The following is a 17,850-nucleotide window of genomic DNA, read 5'->3' on the forward strand; positions in this document are numbered from 1 at the left end:
CTGGATCCCAGGTCGGTTCAGGTAAAGACAATCAGAACAGTACAGATCGCTCCTTTTCCAACACGGATGCCAGTGCCCTATGAAATGGAATATGTGCTCACTTCCCTAATTTTCTCATCCCCATGCCAATTTGCATGTGGATTAGGTAGTAATCCAGAGATTATAATCCTTGCAGATCTGTTCTTTAATTTAGTTCCAAGTGATTTATAGTCCCCAAACAGGTCCTCTTTCCTAGTCTTGCCCATGTTTGTCCCAACATGGACCGCAACAACTGGGTCCTCCCCCTCCAATATCCTTTCAAGCCAGTCAGACATCCCTCACCTTGGCACCAGGCAGGCAATATAATCAATCTTGCTTATTAAGGATGCTATCAATCCCCTTAATTATAGAATCCCCGACAATGACCACTTGTCTTTTCGCTCCCCCCTCTTGAATGGCCTCCTATACCACGGTGCAGTGGTCAGCTAGTTCATCCTCCCTACAGCTCTTTTCGTCATCCACACAGGGAACAAGTACCTCATACCTGTTGAATAAGGTCAAGAGCTAAGGCTCCTCTGTTCCTCAATTCAGTATCCCTCCACCTGCCTCATTTGCAGTCACACCCTGCTGCCCCTGACCAAATTAGAGTTATTTACCTACTGGCTGCACTCCTGAAATTATGAACCAAATTCCCTCCTCTCACCCTGGTTTCAATTGCTCAGTTGCACAACATGCAGCACAAATTACTTGCAGAGTTGTTGGAAGCACCATTAGATCTTAAATATTACCTCACCCATTGCATCTTCATACACCATGTCTGAACTAGAGGAACCTGCAAAGCCTCCTTGGGGAGACAGTGGTGAGGTGGCATTGTCACTGGACTATTAATCCAGAGCCCCAGGGTAATGCTCCATAGGGATCCAGGTTCAAATCCTACCACAGCAGATGGTGAAATTTGAATTCAATAACAAAAAAAAACTGGAATTAAAAGTCTAATGATGACCATGAAATCATTGTTGTAAAAACCCATCTGGTTCACTAACATCCTTCAGAGAAGGAAATCTGCCATCCTTATCTAGTCTGGTTTTCACATGACTCCAGATCCACAGGAACGTGGTTGACTCTCAATTGCCCTCAGTGTTGGGCAATAAATGCTGGCCCAGCCAGCAACACCCACATCCCATGAACAAATAAAAAAAATAAACAAGCTACAAAGCCAACTTGGATAAATGATCCATCCCTATGGAAGAAATGCTGGTTCTCCAAACAAAGCTGATAATAGCCCCATAACAAAAATCAGGGATTCCTAAGAGAATTCTTCCCCTTAACAGCCTAATCACTTCAGGATAATAACACTGCCTTATCTAGGCATTGAAAGTTTCAAGCTTGCTAGTTATTTCCCCACCTTTCCTGTTCAATTATCAATGGTTCAATCACCGCTAGTTTGAGTTGGAGGCTGTGAAGAATAAGTACCATGACATTATTTAGGGATAGGTGACTGAATGCGTAAAGAGCCAAAAGATCTTTAATTGCTATAACAGCACCATCTAGGTAGCTAGCAGGTGATTACAACAGTACAGATTCAATCCCCTATCCCAGCTGTAGCTTTTAGCAGCCTGCCACCTTACCCTGCTCCATGCTTGTGGAGTATTGCTCCTCAAGCTAATTATATATCCAATGGAGAGATGTGCCATGCCTATGGCTCTTTGACCAATACTGAGGTAGCAGTGTGCAGCACTTCATAATAAGCAGAAGACCAATGCCATTGCACTAGATTTGCCAAGGGAAGAAAAAACAAACTACCTCTTTTTCCACATTGAAGTTAATAGAATATTGGCCTCCTCAAGGGGTTGGAATATAAAAGCAGAGTTTACATTGCCTTGGTCAGATCCCATCACTCAGGGAGAAAAAAAGTGTTTAATTCTGGACATCACCTCAGGTTATTTTGACTGGAAAAAAGAGGGTGTAGCACAGATTCCCCAGAATGATACTGGGCCTCAATAGGTTAAATTTGAAGGACAAGTTTCAATTTGTCTCACGTTCCCTTTGAATTTGGGAGGTCAAAGGGTGATCTAATTTAGGGTTTCTGAAATTGGACTCCAGCTATAGCTGGATGATATGGGCAGACTCCTATGGTGCAGTGATCCAGAAAGCAAGTGAGCTGCAGCCAAAGACATGTTTTGCTCGCTATAGGCTTCTGCCAACAATTGACAGATTGTGCAGTAAGAAGCTGTGACACCCCGCTCACTTATCTGCATGTAAAATCTAAATTACTAAACAGCCCTTGACATGCAACACCTCATATTGAGTATTATGCAGTAGCAAGGCAATCATTCCTAATCTGTCTTAAAAGGCACCCTTCAGTTTAACAAAAATATTTCTTCTGGTGTGAGAATCAAGATCAAAAGTACATAAATTAGATTTAAACCATTGGAATTGAAATCTTACCTCTATTTAATTCAGTGCTGGAAACGGTGTTATTTACTATTTACATTAGTGATTTGGAAGCTGAAAAATACCACCAAATCAGGAGGAGTCAGGGAAAGAAGACTGAATGGATATGTAGATGGTAAATGCATTTCGATATTAGGCAAGTGCAGTTAATGCAATTATTAGAAAATGACTTGGTATTTATAATGTCATTCACCAGAAGTTTCAGAGCCAAATGAGGTAGAGTGATTGTTAGCCAGGTTAGCGGCCAGGATTCCTACGTTGTAACAAAGTGCCAATTGCCATGCAACTCATTTAACGAACTTGATAAAGGGATAAATATTCACTCATCAGGACATTGGGAAGAACGCCCCAGCTCTGAAGTAGCACCAGGAGATCTTTTGCATCTCCTTGAGGGACAGCACCTTGAGTGCAGCCTTTCCTCAGGACAGGGTCAGCTTTGGTTTTTGTGCTCAACATTTGGGAGTGGGACTAGAACTTAATCTTTTGACAGGCAGGAGTGCTATTAATCAAGCTACTGCTGTTTGGGAGAGGTGAAGTAAGGAGGCCACACACCAACCCTACTTTAGCCTTGCAGGCCACAGTCCATATCATCAAAACTGGCTCTATCTTGAAAAAATTAAAACCTAGCAAAGTTGCATCAAATGTACATCAAAATCATGACAAGTGTCATGTTTGTGTGACTGAATGAATACTCAAGAAGTCTCAGAAACCCTACAGTGCAATAGGAGGCCATTCAGTCCACCGGGTCTGCACCGACAACAATCCCACTTAGACCCTATCCCCGTAACTTCACATATTTACCCTGCTAATCCCACACATGTACGAGAGAAGGGGCAATTTAGCATGGCCAATTCACCTAATGTACACATCTTTGGACTGTGGGAGTAAACTGGAGCACCTGGAAGAAACCCACGCAGACGTGAGGAGAATGTGCAAACTCCACAGTGACCCAATCTGGGAATCAAACCCAAATCTCTGGAGCTGTTAGACAGCAGTGCTACCCACTGTGCCACCCACACATGATCAGATACATCTTATGCTACTTACTCTGCTCTATTGGTGTTCCACAACCAGCACACATCGAATTCTGAGCAGCTATAACAGTTTCTCGCCTGTAATTGTAAACAAAGAGATTTGTTTTTAAAGACAAACATACAAAGGTTCTTACTTTGATCCGATATCACTTTGCTAAAAGCTTTTCTTGAGAATTGATTTGTATATATTACGCAGACTGCTAAGACAGGTTCCAGGTTTGCTCAATAACAGCAAGTTAATCATTTGTACTTTTAGTCTTTGAAGAAAACTAAACAGATTCCCTTATAGTTATTTCTGAGAAACTGAATTTCAGCAACTTTCATCCTTCTCAAAAAAGTTTAGGATATTAAGTAAACAAATTTTGAAGTATTGATAGGGCAGAACTCAGTTTGCATCTTTTCAGAAGCAGCGTCAACTGTTCTAGTGCATCTACAACTCTTCTACAAATATTCTGTCCACAAATGAAACAAATCCAATCTACAAATTCCCATCCCACCTAAGTGCATAGTCTGTGCTAGTCAGATGCACTTACCAATACCTGCTCACTGATCTCAGCTTGGGTTCTGCCAGGACCACTTGGCTCCAGATCTTACTACAGCCGAGTCCAAGTATGAACGAAACCAAACTCAAAAGGCAAGACAAGAGTGACTGCCTCTGCATCAAGGAAGCATGGCAAAATTGGAGTCAAAAACTCTCCACTTGCTGGAGTCATGCCAAACACAAAAGGAAGATCCACCCTAGGATATTGCTGCAGGAGTTCCTCAGGGCAATGTCCTTTGCCCCACTATTTTTAGTTAAATATTTATTAGTTACAAATAGGCTTACATTAACACCGCAATGAAGTTATTGTGAAAATCCCCTAGTCGCTGCACTCTGGCGCCTGTTCAGGTACACTGAGGGAGAACATAGCATGGCCAATGCATCTAACCAGCTTGACAGAGTGGAAGAAGCCAGAGCACCTGGAAGGAAACCTATGTAGACATGGGAAGAACATGCAAACAGTGATCCAAGCTGGGAATCAAACCCAGGTCCACGGCCCTGTGAAGCAACAGGGCTAACCACCATGCCTCGATGTTGCATCAGTGGCCTCGCCCGAGTTTGTTTGCTGATGATGATTGCACATTTGAATTCCTCAATAGTATTGCAGACTATGCCTGGATAGAAATCATAGAAACCCTACAGTACAGAGAGAGGCCATTCAACCCATCAAGTCTCACTCCAGCCTTACCTCATATCCCTACATATTTTACCCACTAACCCCTCGAACCTACACATCTCAGGACACTAAAGGGGCAACTTCTTAGCATGGCCAATCAACCTAACCTGCACATCTTTGGACTGTGGGAGGAAGCACCTGGAGGAAACCCACGCAGACATGAGGAGAACTCGCAAACTTCACACAGACAGTGACCCAAGCCAGGAATCAAACCCATGTCCCTGGAGCTGTGAAGCAGCAGTGCTAACCACTGTGCTGCCCCAATTGGATGCAGCAAGATCTGGACAACTTTCAACCTTAGTATGGCATGAACCATAAAATATGGCATGAATGTGACTTGTCAAACAATGATCAGCTCCAATGAGAGAATTTAATTATTGCTCTTTGATGTTTAATGGTATTACCATCACAAAAAATTCCTCCATCAACAACATCCTGGGGAACCACCGATGATTCAAAACTGAATTGGATCAGCCATACAATTATTGCAGCTTCAAGAGCAAACCAAAGGCTGTGTATTCTGCAGCAGGTAACTCAACTTCCATTTCGAAGTCTGTGCACAAGCTAGGAGTGTAATGGAACAATGGAGCATCAAAAAGACAAAAGACAAATTCAATACTATCTAGGACAAAAGGTTGCCACTTAATCAGCATCCTATCCACCACCTTAAAACTGGGGCAGCACAGTGGCAAGCACTGACTCACAGCGCCAGTGACCCAGGTTCAATTCCAGTTTGGGTCACTCTCTGTGCATTCTCCCCGTCTGCGTGGGTTTCCTCTGGGTGCACTAATTTCCAGTCCAAAGATGTGCGGGTTAGGTTGATTGGCCATGCTAAAGATTGCCCCTTGGTGTCACAGGGATATGTGGGGTTACAGGAAGATGGCCTGGGTGGGATTGTGGTTGGTGCAGACTCAATGGGCTGAATGGCTGCCTTGTTCACTGTAGGGGTTCTGTGATTCACTTCCTCCTCCACCACCAACACATCGGAGCGGTGTATACAAATCTATAAGATGCACTCCAGCAGCACACCAAGTTCCTTTGATAGTGTCCGCCAAACTCTTACCAAGATGGTGGTCAGGGCAGATGCATGGGATCACCATCACCTACCCCTCCAATTCTGAAAATATATCACCATCCTGACTTGGAAATATCACTGTTCCATTGCTGATCACAATCCTGGAATCTACTTCCTAACGACATTGCTGGGTGTACTACATGGACTGCAGTGATTCAAGGCAGCAGCTCATCACCACTTTCTCAAGGGCAATTAAACAACTCCGTGGAAGAGGCAGCTCCACAAATATTCCATCCTCTATGATAGTGGGCCCAGAACAGTGAAAAATATCCAGGCATTTGCAACAACCTTCAGCCAGAAGTGCAAAGTGGGTGGATCATCGGCCTCTCACAGATGCCAGTCTTCAGCCAATTCAATTCACTCCATGTGATAAAGAAATGACTAAAATATTGGATACTGCAAAAGGCTACGAGTCTCAGCAATAGTACTGAAGACTTACGGTTCAAAGTTTTCCCCCACAGCCCTAGGCAAGCACTTCCGGTACAGCTACAACACTGGCATCTACCCAGCAATGTAGAAAGCTGTCCAAGTATGTCCAGCACACAAAAAGCAGGACAAATTCAAACCAGCCAATTGCTGCCCCAGTCTACTCTGGATCATCAGCACTGAGAGGGAGGGAAAGTGCTATCAACTGACATTTATTTGACAATGACCTGCTCATTGACGCTCAGGCTGGGTTCTACCAGGGCTACCCAACTCAGGGACTGGAAGGGGGTGGGGGGTGGGTGGGTAGGGGTGGGAAACCAGAACTGGAGACCAGATGCAGCCTTGCCAATATCATCCATATCCAGAACATTAAAAAAACTATAATTAAATAGTCACACGGTGTTTCCTTGAGGCAGAACTAGGAGCATTTTTCTGTAAAATTATACTTCAATTCCCTCTTTAAAAAAAATCAATCTTCATTCCTAAATAACATAAACTAATGGCAAATATCAAATTTCTCTTTAATAAGTGATGTTTTAGAAAGATATTTAGCCCATTCTAGGTGAAGAACAGTGAGTGACTAGTCTTCAGAATTTATGTAATGAGTGAGTAGCTTAAAATAAAATGAAGCTCAGTTACTGAAAACAGAATTTGCTAGATATAAAAATTTGGCATCAAATGTTAAATTTATTTCCACAATAACATGACAAAATTATCTCTTGACTGACACTTTACTCCAGATACGTGCCTTCATTAATTATGTTATGGTGCTGGAAGCTATACCTGGCCTCACATACCTCTGTGGTGCATGGATGAAGAACAGAATTTGAAAGCGAGGTGGGGCCCACTCTGTAGTTCCTCTCAATCGGGAGTTTAACTTGAAGTCCGTCGTCAGATCTACTGATTCTTCAGCGCCAGGCAAAGTATCCTTCAGAGGGAGAAACTGGAAGGTGCAGGCCAGGGGAGAGAAAAAACACATAGGTTAAAGAAAAAAAGGTGGAGCTGTGCTGTACAGTCCATCAGGGTTGTCCAGACATGTAAAATCTAATAGCCTCTCAACACTTCCTGTTTGCAACCAAAATGGTGGTGAGAGAGGTGGGGGGTGTAAATCTTGGTCAGGCATTTGCTGAGATCACATGGGGCTCATGTTTGATATCTCGGCTTATTTACGCACATCACAACATTTCATCTATTGAGTGCCAGTAACAACGGACTAAGCAAATGTCAAATTCTGCAAGTTTACCCATTATGTTTAAAAATTAAAAAGACACAGCAATGTCATTTCACCATCTGAATCATAAGCAGCTGGGAATTGGAAAACTCAACATAGCAACTGGTTGGAGTTTGCTGTGGTGAAAATGTAGCAGAAAAATTGTGCCACCCCATACTCCACAGATTAGATTCTTCTTCACCACAGAGAGCATAGGTCTAAAAAGAAACAAGTTTGATGGTGACATGTTTAAAATACCAATGAAACTGGCTTAAAAATGGGTCTAATGGGCTGTTGGTATTTCCTGGGGGCTAAGTTTTCTAACACATTTCAAGGACTGAAGCCACTTATTGCAGTCCAATACACAGCATTCCCAGTATTGTTTAGGTCATTAAGAAAAACTTCATTTGTGCAATAATTCTAATTAAAAGCAGTCTACAACAGTACCAGGAGCAGCAACTGGAAGATTCATCAAACAGAATGCCGGAAATAAAACAGCAAATCACAAAAAAAAAATTAGGGTTAAGGGCCATACCTCTTATCGTAGGTGGCGACTGACCTGGGTATCAGCAGCACCTTCTGCTCTAGTTCCTAGCATTTGCAATCATTTGTGTTCCTTTTTGTAATCTCAGAAAAAGGGCCAACTATGGACCTGTGTCAGCAACCCTGCCTCAGAGTCAGAAGTCCAAGTTCTAATTCAGAGACTTGCTTGTATAAGTCACCTGGACTGATGTAGGGCAATGCTGAGGGAGTGGTGCACTGTTGGAGATGATGTCCTTTTCAGATGAAACACTAAACCATGGCTCAGCTCAGGTGAACATATTAGCAGAGGATTCATGGCATTCGCCTGGCCATTGTTTATGCTTCAACCAACTAATAAATTCCCTTTGCTATCTGGGCCAAAGCAGTGGATAAGATTGCCAGCTGTGTCTCTGGCATTAGAATAGTGACTGTAATTAGGAAGGAAAGAGCTTTTTGACATCTTGCTACACAAGTGCTCTTTCAATAGACCCTTTACCTTACCCTTACTGCAACAAGTGTTAGCTACTGACCTAGCTCACTGTCGTTGACTGGGTTTTGTTTACATGGTGAAGTAATAGGAGTGTTTTTCCCCCCACCCTACAAGGTTATATTTTCTCCAAACTTTCTACACAACTGCACATCACTTGCAATTCATTTGCAAAGCAGGTAGCAGTGATCAATAATTTACATCAATGTCATTAATGCAATAAAAATCCCAAGGCCTTGCATTGAAGAAAAATATTCAGCCAGAGTAAAAATGATCAAAAGTCCATTCAAAGGGAGGGAGCAGCATTGTCAGGGGTTTTAAGCATGGTGTCCAGAGAGTAGGTAGTGACTGGACCAAAGAAAGTGGGGAGGAGGCCAGAGAGGAAAAGGTTTGGAAAGTCAAAGAATTCAGCCAAGGTGTATGCCTACAGTCTCTTGTAGTCCAAAGATGTGTGCATTTAGGTTGATTAGCCATTGCTAAATTAACCCTAGTGTCAGGGGATTAGCAGGGTAAATAGGAGTTGTGGGAATTGGTCTAGGTGGGCGAATGGCCTTCTACTACACTTTAGGGATTTTATGATACAGCAGGTTGCACAGATAGAATGGTGCAAGGCTGCTTGGAGAGTAAGGGGTAGATTAGTTACGTTGGAGATAGATGCAAATAGTCTCTCACAATGAATTCAGGAGGTCTTGGGTTCTAGTCAGGTGCCAAACCTTTGAGCTCAATCAAGACTGATCCTCAATAACGTGGCACTTAGGGAGTCTTGCACAGTCAAAGATGCCATCCAATGATTGAAGCAATAGACCAAGGCCCTGTCTTTCAGTTGATGCAGAAGATTCGCATTACCGGGAGATCCCAAGAGTTTCCTGGTCAATATTTATCCCTTAACCAAACAGGTTGTTATCACGTTGCTGCGGAACCTTAAAACTATTGACTGCTGCATTTCTAAAATTAGGGATTATACTTCATGGCTGTAAAGTGTGTTGGCATGGATCATGAAAGGTGCTATATGAATGGAAGTTTTATTGTCCCCTTTCCTTTTGTTTAGGAAAAGAATCTCAGTTCAAATTATGCACATTAGCTAGTGCACGGTTTGGAAGATAAATGTTCCAAGGAAAGATATTTCAACCCATTAGCTACATACTTCATCCAGCACCTTCTCCACCATATCAAGATGATGCATTTCAGTGTCTGGGGGCAACCATGTTGTCCTGAATGATTTAAATAGTCGGCGAGCCAAATATTCAGCAGATAAACAGTGCCTGAAAGAGAGAAAATAAAAGAGTACCAGTTTAAAAAAAAAGTCATGCACTGCAAACAAGATAGTTAGGAATAATACAAGGTTGTACAGTGCCATGAAACATACCAGGAGTTGCTGTGCAAATCTTTTGTTTTTAAACAGCTGGCATTTCAACATAAAGAGCTGCAGGGAAGGAGCAAATAGCAGCTAAAACTCAAGACACATTCAGCCTTCTGCCCAAGAGGACAAGTTTGAGATTGGCAATTGAGCAGATGTTCTAAAACCCTCAGATTAGGCCCCTTTTCACCATTCAATTGAATCATGTCTGAACTGTTATCTCAACTCCATGCGCCTGCTTTAGTTTTCCAGATCCCTTCAAATCCTAGCCATATAATAAAAAAAAAATCATGGTGGATACTTTCATTTAACCTTCAGCCTTTTGAAGCAAGGTTTATCCTTTAATGGTGAAGAACCTCCTGATGCCACTGCCTACCCATCTAGACTTCCCCACCAGATGAATTTGACTCATCCTCATCTCTATGGTTACCCACTTGTTAGTTCAGGAACAGCACTGCCCAGAAATGGGGTGAGATGCCCTGCTAGAGTGGGACATCTCACCCTACCTGCATCATTTACTTTCCAGGTTATGGTGCTATGAAGCCAATAGAGTATGCAAGACTAGTGATTACCATGATAAGTATACCTTAACCAAACTAAGGGAGTTAACAATGAAGAAAAACAGTAGGAGGGGAAAGAAAAAAAGATTTGAATATTAAAAATACCCCAAAGATCAGTTATTTGCAGGAACAAGACTATTTTAATTGTCCTCAGGCCTGAGTTATAAAATGATGTGCCAGTCCACCAAGTTTAATTGGTAGTTAATGCCCATATGCAGTAATCTTTTCAAATTCACATGGAGATAGAAGATGACATGTTGTTTGAAAGGTCAAAGGGACCTGGGTTCAATTCCCAGCTTGGGTCACTGTGTGAAGCCTGCATGTTCTCCCATCTGCATGGGTTTTCATCAGGTGCTCTGGTTTCCTCCCACAGTCCAAACATGTGCGGGTTACTTTGATTGGCCATAAATAAATTGACTGTAGTGTCAGGGGGACTAGCAGGGTAAATATGTAGGGTTACAGGAATAGGGCCTGGAATGGGATGGACCAAATGACCACCTCATACACCGTAGGGATTCTATGAATTGTCTAGCAACTGGTGACATTTTTGGTATTTACAGGGTTTTTCTTTCGCAGTACATTTTGCTGATTGCATTACACAATGGCTTGCATATGGCGAAAAACTGCAGCAGGCGACGGTGCAGAGGGACCTCGGGGTCCTTGTGCATGAGTCGCAAAAACCCAGCCTGCAGGTGCAGCAGGTGGTCAGTAAGGCGAATGGGATGCTGGCCTTCATAGCGAGGGGGATTGAATATAAAAGTAGGGAGGTCTTGCTGCAGCTGTATAGGGCACTGGTGAGGCCGCAGCTGGAGTACTGTGAGCAGTTTTGGTCGCCGCACTTGCGCAAGGACATTTTGGCCTTGGAGGGAGTGCAGAGGAGGTTTACTAGGCTGATACCGGAGTTGAGGGGGTTGAACTATGAGGAGAGGCTGAATAAACTAGGCTTGTACTCGTTGGAGTTTAGAAGAATGAGGGGAGATCTCATTGAGACATATAAGATGATGAATGGGATGGATAGGATAGAAGTGGAGAGACTCTTCCCGCTCAGAAAGGACAGTAGGACTAGGGGGCACAGCCTCAAGATAAAGGGGGGGCGGTTTAGAACGGAGTTGAGGAGGAACTTCTTCACTCAAAGGGTGGTGAATCTCTGGAATTCTCTGCCCGTTGAAGTGGTGGAGGCTGCTTCGCTAAATATTTTTAAGACGCGGGTTGATGGGTTTTTGATAAGCGAGGGGATTAAGGGTTATGGGGAGAGGGCGGGAAGGTGGAACTGAGCCACGACAGATCAGCCATGATCTTATTGAATGGCGGGGCAAGCTCGAAGGGCTAGATGGCCTACTCCTGCTCCTATTTCTTATGTTCTTATGTTCTATTAAACTCAAACCAGTCTTCCTCTAGAAATTGCTGAAAATTCAAGTGTCTCATGAGAGCCAATGCTTCTCTGCTCCTACCATGCGGCCTTAGCCTTACAATCATCACCACCACATGGCCCAGATTGCAGGCAGCAATTCACATTTATTACAATAATTTTGAAAACACAATGTGTCAAAACATTTCACTGAGAAAACCTTTACCTTTCTATTGACTTTAAGGGGCCATCAGAACCAAAAAGATCATCAAATTCTGCAATTGAATAAAATGTTCAAGAAATAAAAATGTCAAATAAGGCAGCATTGCTTCCTGTCCCCCCTCAAAACAAGAAACAAAAGTTCCACAAAGCTGAAAACAAGCACACATTTAACATGAATGGTCATTACAAGTAATTAACTTGGGTCTCTCATGTTAGCTTGTAACACAAGTAGCATTTACTAGGAACTCCCAACTCTGCCTACTAGTTCACACTATTGATTTTCCATGTTGCTATCAGGACTGATAATCAAAGTCTGTGATCTATCACAGCAAACTCATTCTAGGAACATAATCAGCAGTTCCAGCAGGATATCCTGTCCCATCCATGGTCTACATCCTGTATAACAATGCTAAATCTAGTACAAGTTGCTATTACAAAATGGCTGGATGACAAGGTCACTTTTATGCTAAAAGTCATCAGAAACTGCAGGCTCAGTGTTACATCCCTCCATGGAATAATTAACTAACTAGAATATTGGCCTTGTTCAAGTTATCCGGTGCAGTGATGGGAAATGCACAGGTTCATAGCTGACGACACATTTCTTACAAGATCAAGTACTGTGCTTTAACAGAGTCCAGAAAGTAGCTCTACAGTCAATGAAAAATCTGAGAAGTGCAGTGCACACACATCACCCAAAGCAGGAAGTAGAGATGGTAAGAAAACGTCTTTACCCCAAGACTCCCCCACCACCAAATAATTTGGAAATTATCTGCTCCCTCCCCACCCCCACTTATTGCTTATTGAGGTTAAGCATCTTATAATCTAGGTCTATTCTGACACCGGTACCTATTATCACAAAATCATCATAATCATCATCGTCATCAGCACCAACAGCTGCATCATCACCATTTTGTTTGTCTTCACACAGGGACTTGAGGCCAGAATCGAAGGAATCATCCAACTGAGTTGCTGAGCCACCTATAGAATAAAAATGACAGGTCAGTATGCCCAACTATCACTCCGCCAGGGTATGTACAAGGTTATTTACTCCCAAGGAACAAGAGCTCACCAAATGGTCAGTTGTCAGGAAGAATGGAAATTACAACTTTGGAAAACCATTTGGTTAATCTTAACTCTTTCAGAAACACCCTCCACTCTCCCCAGTGCAGTATTTAATTCTAAACACAACCACGGTTTTCACCATCAATGGGCCTGAAGTAGGTTCTAAAGTTTGGTCACTTACTGCATGAAGATCTAAAAAGTTGCCTTTTAACTAGCTTGAGGACATGTCCTTTGACCTACTCTTCTGTTTAATTAAAATTAATATTTGACTAACCTACATCCATCTTTTAGGTACAAATGTCAAGTCAAAGCTGTCAGATAATGCAGAGTACATAGTAATTTTTCCACAAAGAGTTGTGAAAGCTATGAAATCACGGGAAGCCTTAGCAACTCAAATTACAAACCAGGAATACTGAAACTGATGAGTTAGACTTGGCAGAGATAACGTGTGACTGCCTCTTCATCAAGTGAATCAGGGAAATAAAAAAAAACAAAACATTCATCTTGTCCTTCATTAATGGTCCAGAAATAGCAGCCTCCCCTGGAAGGGGGTGGGGGTGATAAAAAGTTGAACATGACTCAGGAATCAAAAACATCCAAGGCCAGGATACATAATTCTGAGCAGTAAATTCAATAAGTAAAAAGGAAATAGATTGAGAACTTTCACCTTCAGTGTTGATAAACAGAATCCTTAAAAAAGGATAAAGCATGCAGGGGTAGCAACCCAAAATGGACTAAGGTGATCCCAATGACATCGGCAAGCTTCGGCTTTTGACAGATGTTCCACATGAAAAGCTACTAAATTCACAGTAATGGGTTCAGAACAAATCCATGGAATCAATAAGAAGCCAGTTGAGAGAGACAATTTGATTAAGGATCCGTTACAAACACCATGTCCAGTTGATTCTGGATCCTCACTGGGGGAGGCAAAGACTTTGTTGGAAAATGGATGGTCGCTAGATTAGGACCCATGCAGTCTATGTTCAAACTAAGTTCTCTCATGCTGAGATTGGGCAGTGAAAAATTGACTAAATGAATATTATAATATTTACCACTTTGCATTTAAAACTGACTACAGGTACAAAGGACCCTCATATTTCATTCTATCACAGTAAATCTCAAATCTATTCTGGGAAGGTGGTGATAGACATTGCAAAGCCTAAGAGTTCAAGCTGAGTTAATTTTGCTCTGTCAATGTGGTCTAAAACCAAGTGATGTTCAGTTTATTCATCGTGTGCATCAAATACAAGGGTTTCTACAGATTGTATTGAGTTGAAGAGCCAGATATTTCAATTCAAAGGCAACTCAACACTTACATTCATAACCACTGTCCACAGAGTTCACCGAGTCAGAATGTGCCTCCTTCTTAATAAGGGTGTTCAGGTCATCTGCTGGGGCTTGGATAGTTGTCAGATTACCATCCAGCACCTCCGCTTGTTCACACACACTACATTTTACATTCTCTAATGCAGCAATTACCATATCAGCAACAACAAGGTGCGTATTCTCCTGCAAACAGAAGCAGCGACTGTTTTACCAAATTCATGTGAGGCAGAATCTAAATCATTTACTGGGCACCACATAAAATAGTAGATATTCTGTTTACAGCAAGTGTCAGGATAATGCCACCTTCTATCTTAATGTGGAATCATAGAATCCTACAGTACAGAAAGAGGCCATTTGGCCCATTGAGTCTGCACTGACCATAATCCCACCCAGGTCCTGACCTCGTGCATTTATCTTAGTTAGTCCCTCTGACACTGAAGGCCAATTTAGCATATCCAATCCACCTAATCTGCACATCTTTGGACTGTGGGAGGAAACCAGAGTACTGGAAGAAACCCATGCAGACACTGGGATAATGTGCAAATTGCTCACAGACAGACCCAAGCTGGGAATTGAACCCAGATCCCTGATGCTTTGAGACAGCAATGCTAACCACTGTGCTGCCCAAGTGATACCTGGTCTCGCATGACAAGATCCACCCCAGTCCTCAGAGGTTTTCTTACAAATGTAGGCTAGAAATGGTCACTTTAATATGTGGCAATGGCACTGGGACTGACACACCGTACCAGCTTGAGATAGCAAATCATGGATCCAAACTGTTCAAAGGCAAGATTAAAATCCAGAAATCTGCCAACACCTTTGGAATCACTTGAATGTATTCCCAAGAATTTTTTTTTTGAAAAGGGACTTTTCTCACATTAGCTGCTACTTTTTTCACCAGAATGTCATTTTGAAAGAGCAATCGCAAAGCCCGGCCCTGAGCACAACTATAACCACCCTGTGAGACTTCTGCCCAGTCCCCACAGAACCCTGGTCAAACAAATAGTTATCCCCACTGCTACCCATTTGGACAGGAATCCTGGGGACTACCAAGGCCAACACACAGACTTGCTTGACCATATCCAAAAAAAAGACAGCTTGACTGGTTGTCATTGACAACAGCAATAAATATATCTCTGCAACTTAAATGACCTATGCAACTGGGGAAGTCCATAAGGTTTTTTTGTTGCTGACCTGAATCCTGAAATATTCCCTGTTCCTTTCACCTGAAGTCATCGGTGTCCTTCCATCTCACTGCTCCAGTGCCCGTGAGCATTTCCTTTTCAAAATACTTCATGCAGAAACATGCCATATAGCCCAACAGACCGATTCCAGCATTAATGCTTCACATGAGTCTCTTCATGCATCTCACCCAATCAACATTCTTCCTTCATGTTCCCCTTTAAATACACAGTTTCACTATTTGCCACAACTACTTCCCTGGGGCAGCAAGTTCCATGCACTCACTAGTTAAAAACAAATTTCTCTTCAATTCCTTAGGCCACTTATTCACATACCCCTCTGGGCTCGATCATAAGTACAAACATGTGCTCTTGACATCTACCTCAAACCCCTTTTATGGATTTTAAAAGTCAGGTCATATTTCCTTCCAGAGTGAATAAACCCCCAGCCCACTCGTCCTTCATGATCATTTAGCCAATTCCTCATTTTAGTTTCAGCAGACAGTTACTCCATGTTTCAGCGACTCTTTGAAAAAAATCCTACTTCTCTTTTTGCTGCTTCAGTGGTAATCTTGGTGCACACATTTGATTAGCCAGCTATATACTTTTTTTTATATAAAAACAACCATCAGGCCTTGGAAGGGGCCCAGAGGAGGTTCATAAGAATGATCACAGGAATTAAAGATTTGTCACGTCAGGAGCACTTGAGGAGATCTGGGTCTATAGTTGATGATGTTTATAAGGACAAAGGGGGAGGATCGTATTGAGACTTACAGGACACTGCGAGGCCTGGATAGAGCAGACGTGGAGAGGATGTTCCCACAACTGGGAGAGACTAGAACTCAAGGGTTCAACCTCAGAGTGAAGGGACACTCCTTTAAAACTGAGATGAGGAGAAATTTCATCAGCCAGAAGGTGGTGAGTCTGTGGAACTCTTTGCCAGGAGGGCTGTGAAGGACAGATCACTGCATGTCTAAGACAGAGATAGATAGGCTCTTGGCCAATAAGTGGATCAAGGGTTACAGGGAGAAGGCAGGAGAATGAGGGAGAGAATCAGATCAGCCATGATTGAACGACTGAGCAGACTCGATGGACCGAATGGCCTAATTCTGATCCTATATCTTATCTTAATCTTTGCACCACCTCTCTTCCCCCTCCCTCCCACTTACCATCTCAATTCAAAATCCCTCGAGTCCACCATATAATTTCTGTTCCAATGGAAATTAAACCTTATTTGCTCATTGAAAGGGGGACTTGCTGTGTAGCAGTGATGCCCCTACACCTGAGCTCAGAATGAGCATTGAGGACATGGTACAAGGGGCTGAGTATTGCTTAGTGATAATCCTGTATCTACTTTCCTCAACGATTTCAGCCTTTCCACATGGGTAGCAGTGGAGATGATGGAGATATCTGCTTGTTTGATCAGGATTCTGTCAGGATTGGGCAGAAGTCACACAGGGTGGTATAGATGTGCTCAGGGCCAGACTTGAAAGGTCTGTTCTTTTTTTCCCTTCTATAATAACCTTTCAGTAATGAGATGCCACTAAAACTGCATGCAATATTCAAACAAGTCCAACAAATTTGGAATCACTTGTGGAAATTTATTAAATTTCTGATATGCAGAACTCAAATGTACACCCACACTTCAAAAATGTAGTAGTATCTCAGGATGCCCAGTGAATCACTCAGCTTGGGAGAATAGTCCCATTTCTTCCCATCAATACATACTCATCTTTACATTAAATTCCCCTCACCCACAACAGTAACTACATGTCCTCTCGAAACCATGAGTCACACATTCCTCAACCGCATGTCTGCAGTTGAAAAAAGGAAGTCCCAATACAGATCACATTATCAAAATATAACATCTACAATTTTAACAAACCAACTGCAAACTTCAACATTTATTTCTGTCATCAACAATCCTCAAGTGATATCAGATTATTGACATAACCAACTCATTCGTCCCAAAGCGAAGGTTTGGGAGACAGAATGGGCTGGTTAATTAAAAAAAAAGATAAACCTGGTGAAAGTGGAACTAATCTTGAAGCCCAGTTTTGTGGAATACATCCTTACCCTTTCCTGAGCCCTGCTTGCACTGAAACTAGGATTGGAGAGGTAGCTCGTGTACACAACAGTTTCTGGTCTGTTATTCGGGCCATATTGTGCTCTCTCTGTGGAAAGAGGGCAACATTTTAGATTAAACTGCAAAATGGGGAAAGGGAGCAAAGAAACTGAAGGCAAATTAAACAAGCTGTTAGCCTGAATCACCTTTAAAAATAAATGCAACATACCGCAAGTTGCAACTGCGATTTGCACAAATTCACAACTTTAAACCACATGCCAAGGTAATTCAGGTAACGTTATAATTAGTAAATTGATACCCCCTC

At 42.4% G+C, this 17,850-nt stretch overlaps 1 protein-coding gene across 1 annotated transcript in view; it reads right to left on the reverse strand.

Annotated features, from left to right (window-relative positions):
- Positions 1-17,850, reverse strand: part of rubcnl (rubicon like autophagy enhancer) — a 51,917-nt gene that overhangs the window by 13,744 nt on the left and 20,323 nt on the right. Inside the window, exons 5-11 of the mRNA XM_080204218.1 lie at positions 17,537-17,634; positions 14,270-14,462; positions 12,738-12,869; positions 11,896-11,944; positions 9,549-9,666; positions 6,983-7,128; positions 3,481-3,545 (exon numbers count right to left, since the gene is read on the reverse strand). Coding sequence (XP_080060344.1) covers positions 3,481-3,545; positions 6,983-7,128; positions 9,549-9,666; positions 11,896-11,944; positions 12,738-12,869; positions 14,270-14,462; positions 17,537-17,634 — 801 coding nt within the window. The remainder of the gene's footprint in view (positions 1-3,480; positions 3,546-6,982; positions 7,129-9,548; positions 9,667-11,895; positions 11,945-12,737; positions 12,870-14,269; positions 14,463-17,536; positions 17,635-17,850) is intronic.

Source organism: Carcharhinus amblyrhynchos, chromosome 15 (assembly GCF_965287045.1).
Source record: "Carcharhinus amblyrhynchos chromosome 15, sCarAmb.v2.hapA, whole genome shotgun sequence".
Taxonomy (NCBI): domain Eukaryota; kingdom Metazoa; phylum Chordata; class Chondrichthyes; order Carcharhiniformes; family Carcharhinidae; genus Carcharhinus; species Carcharhinus amblyrhynchos.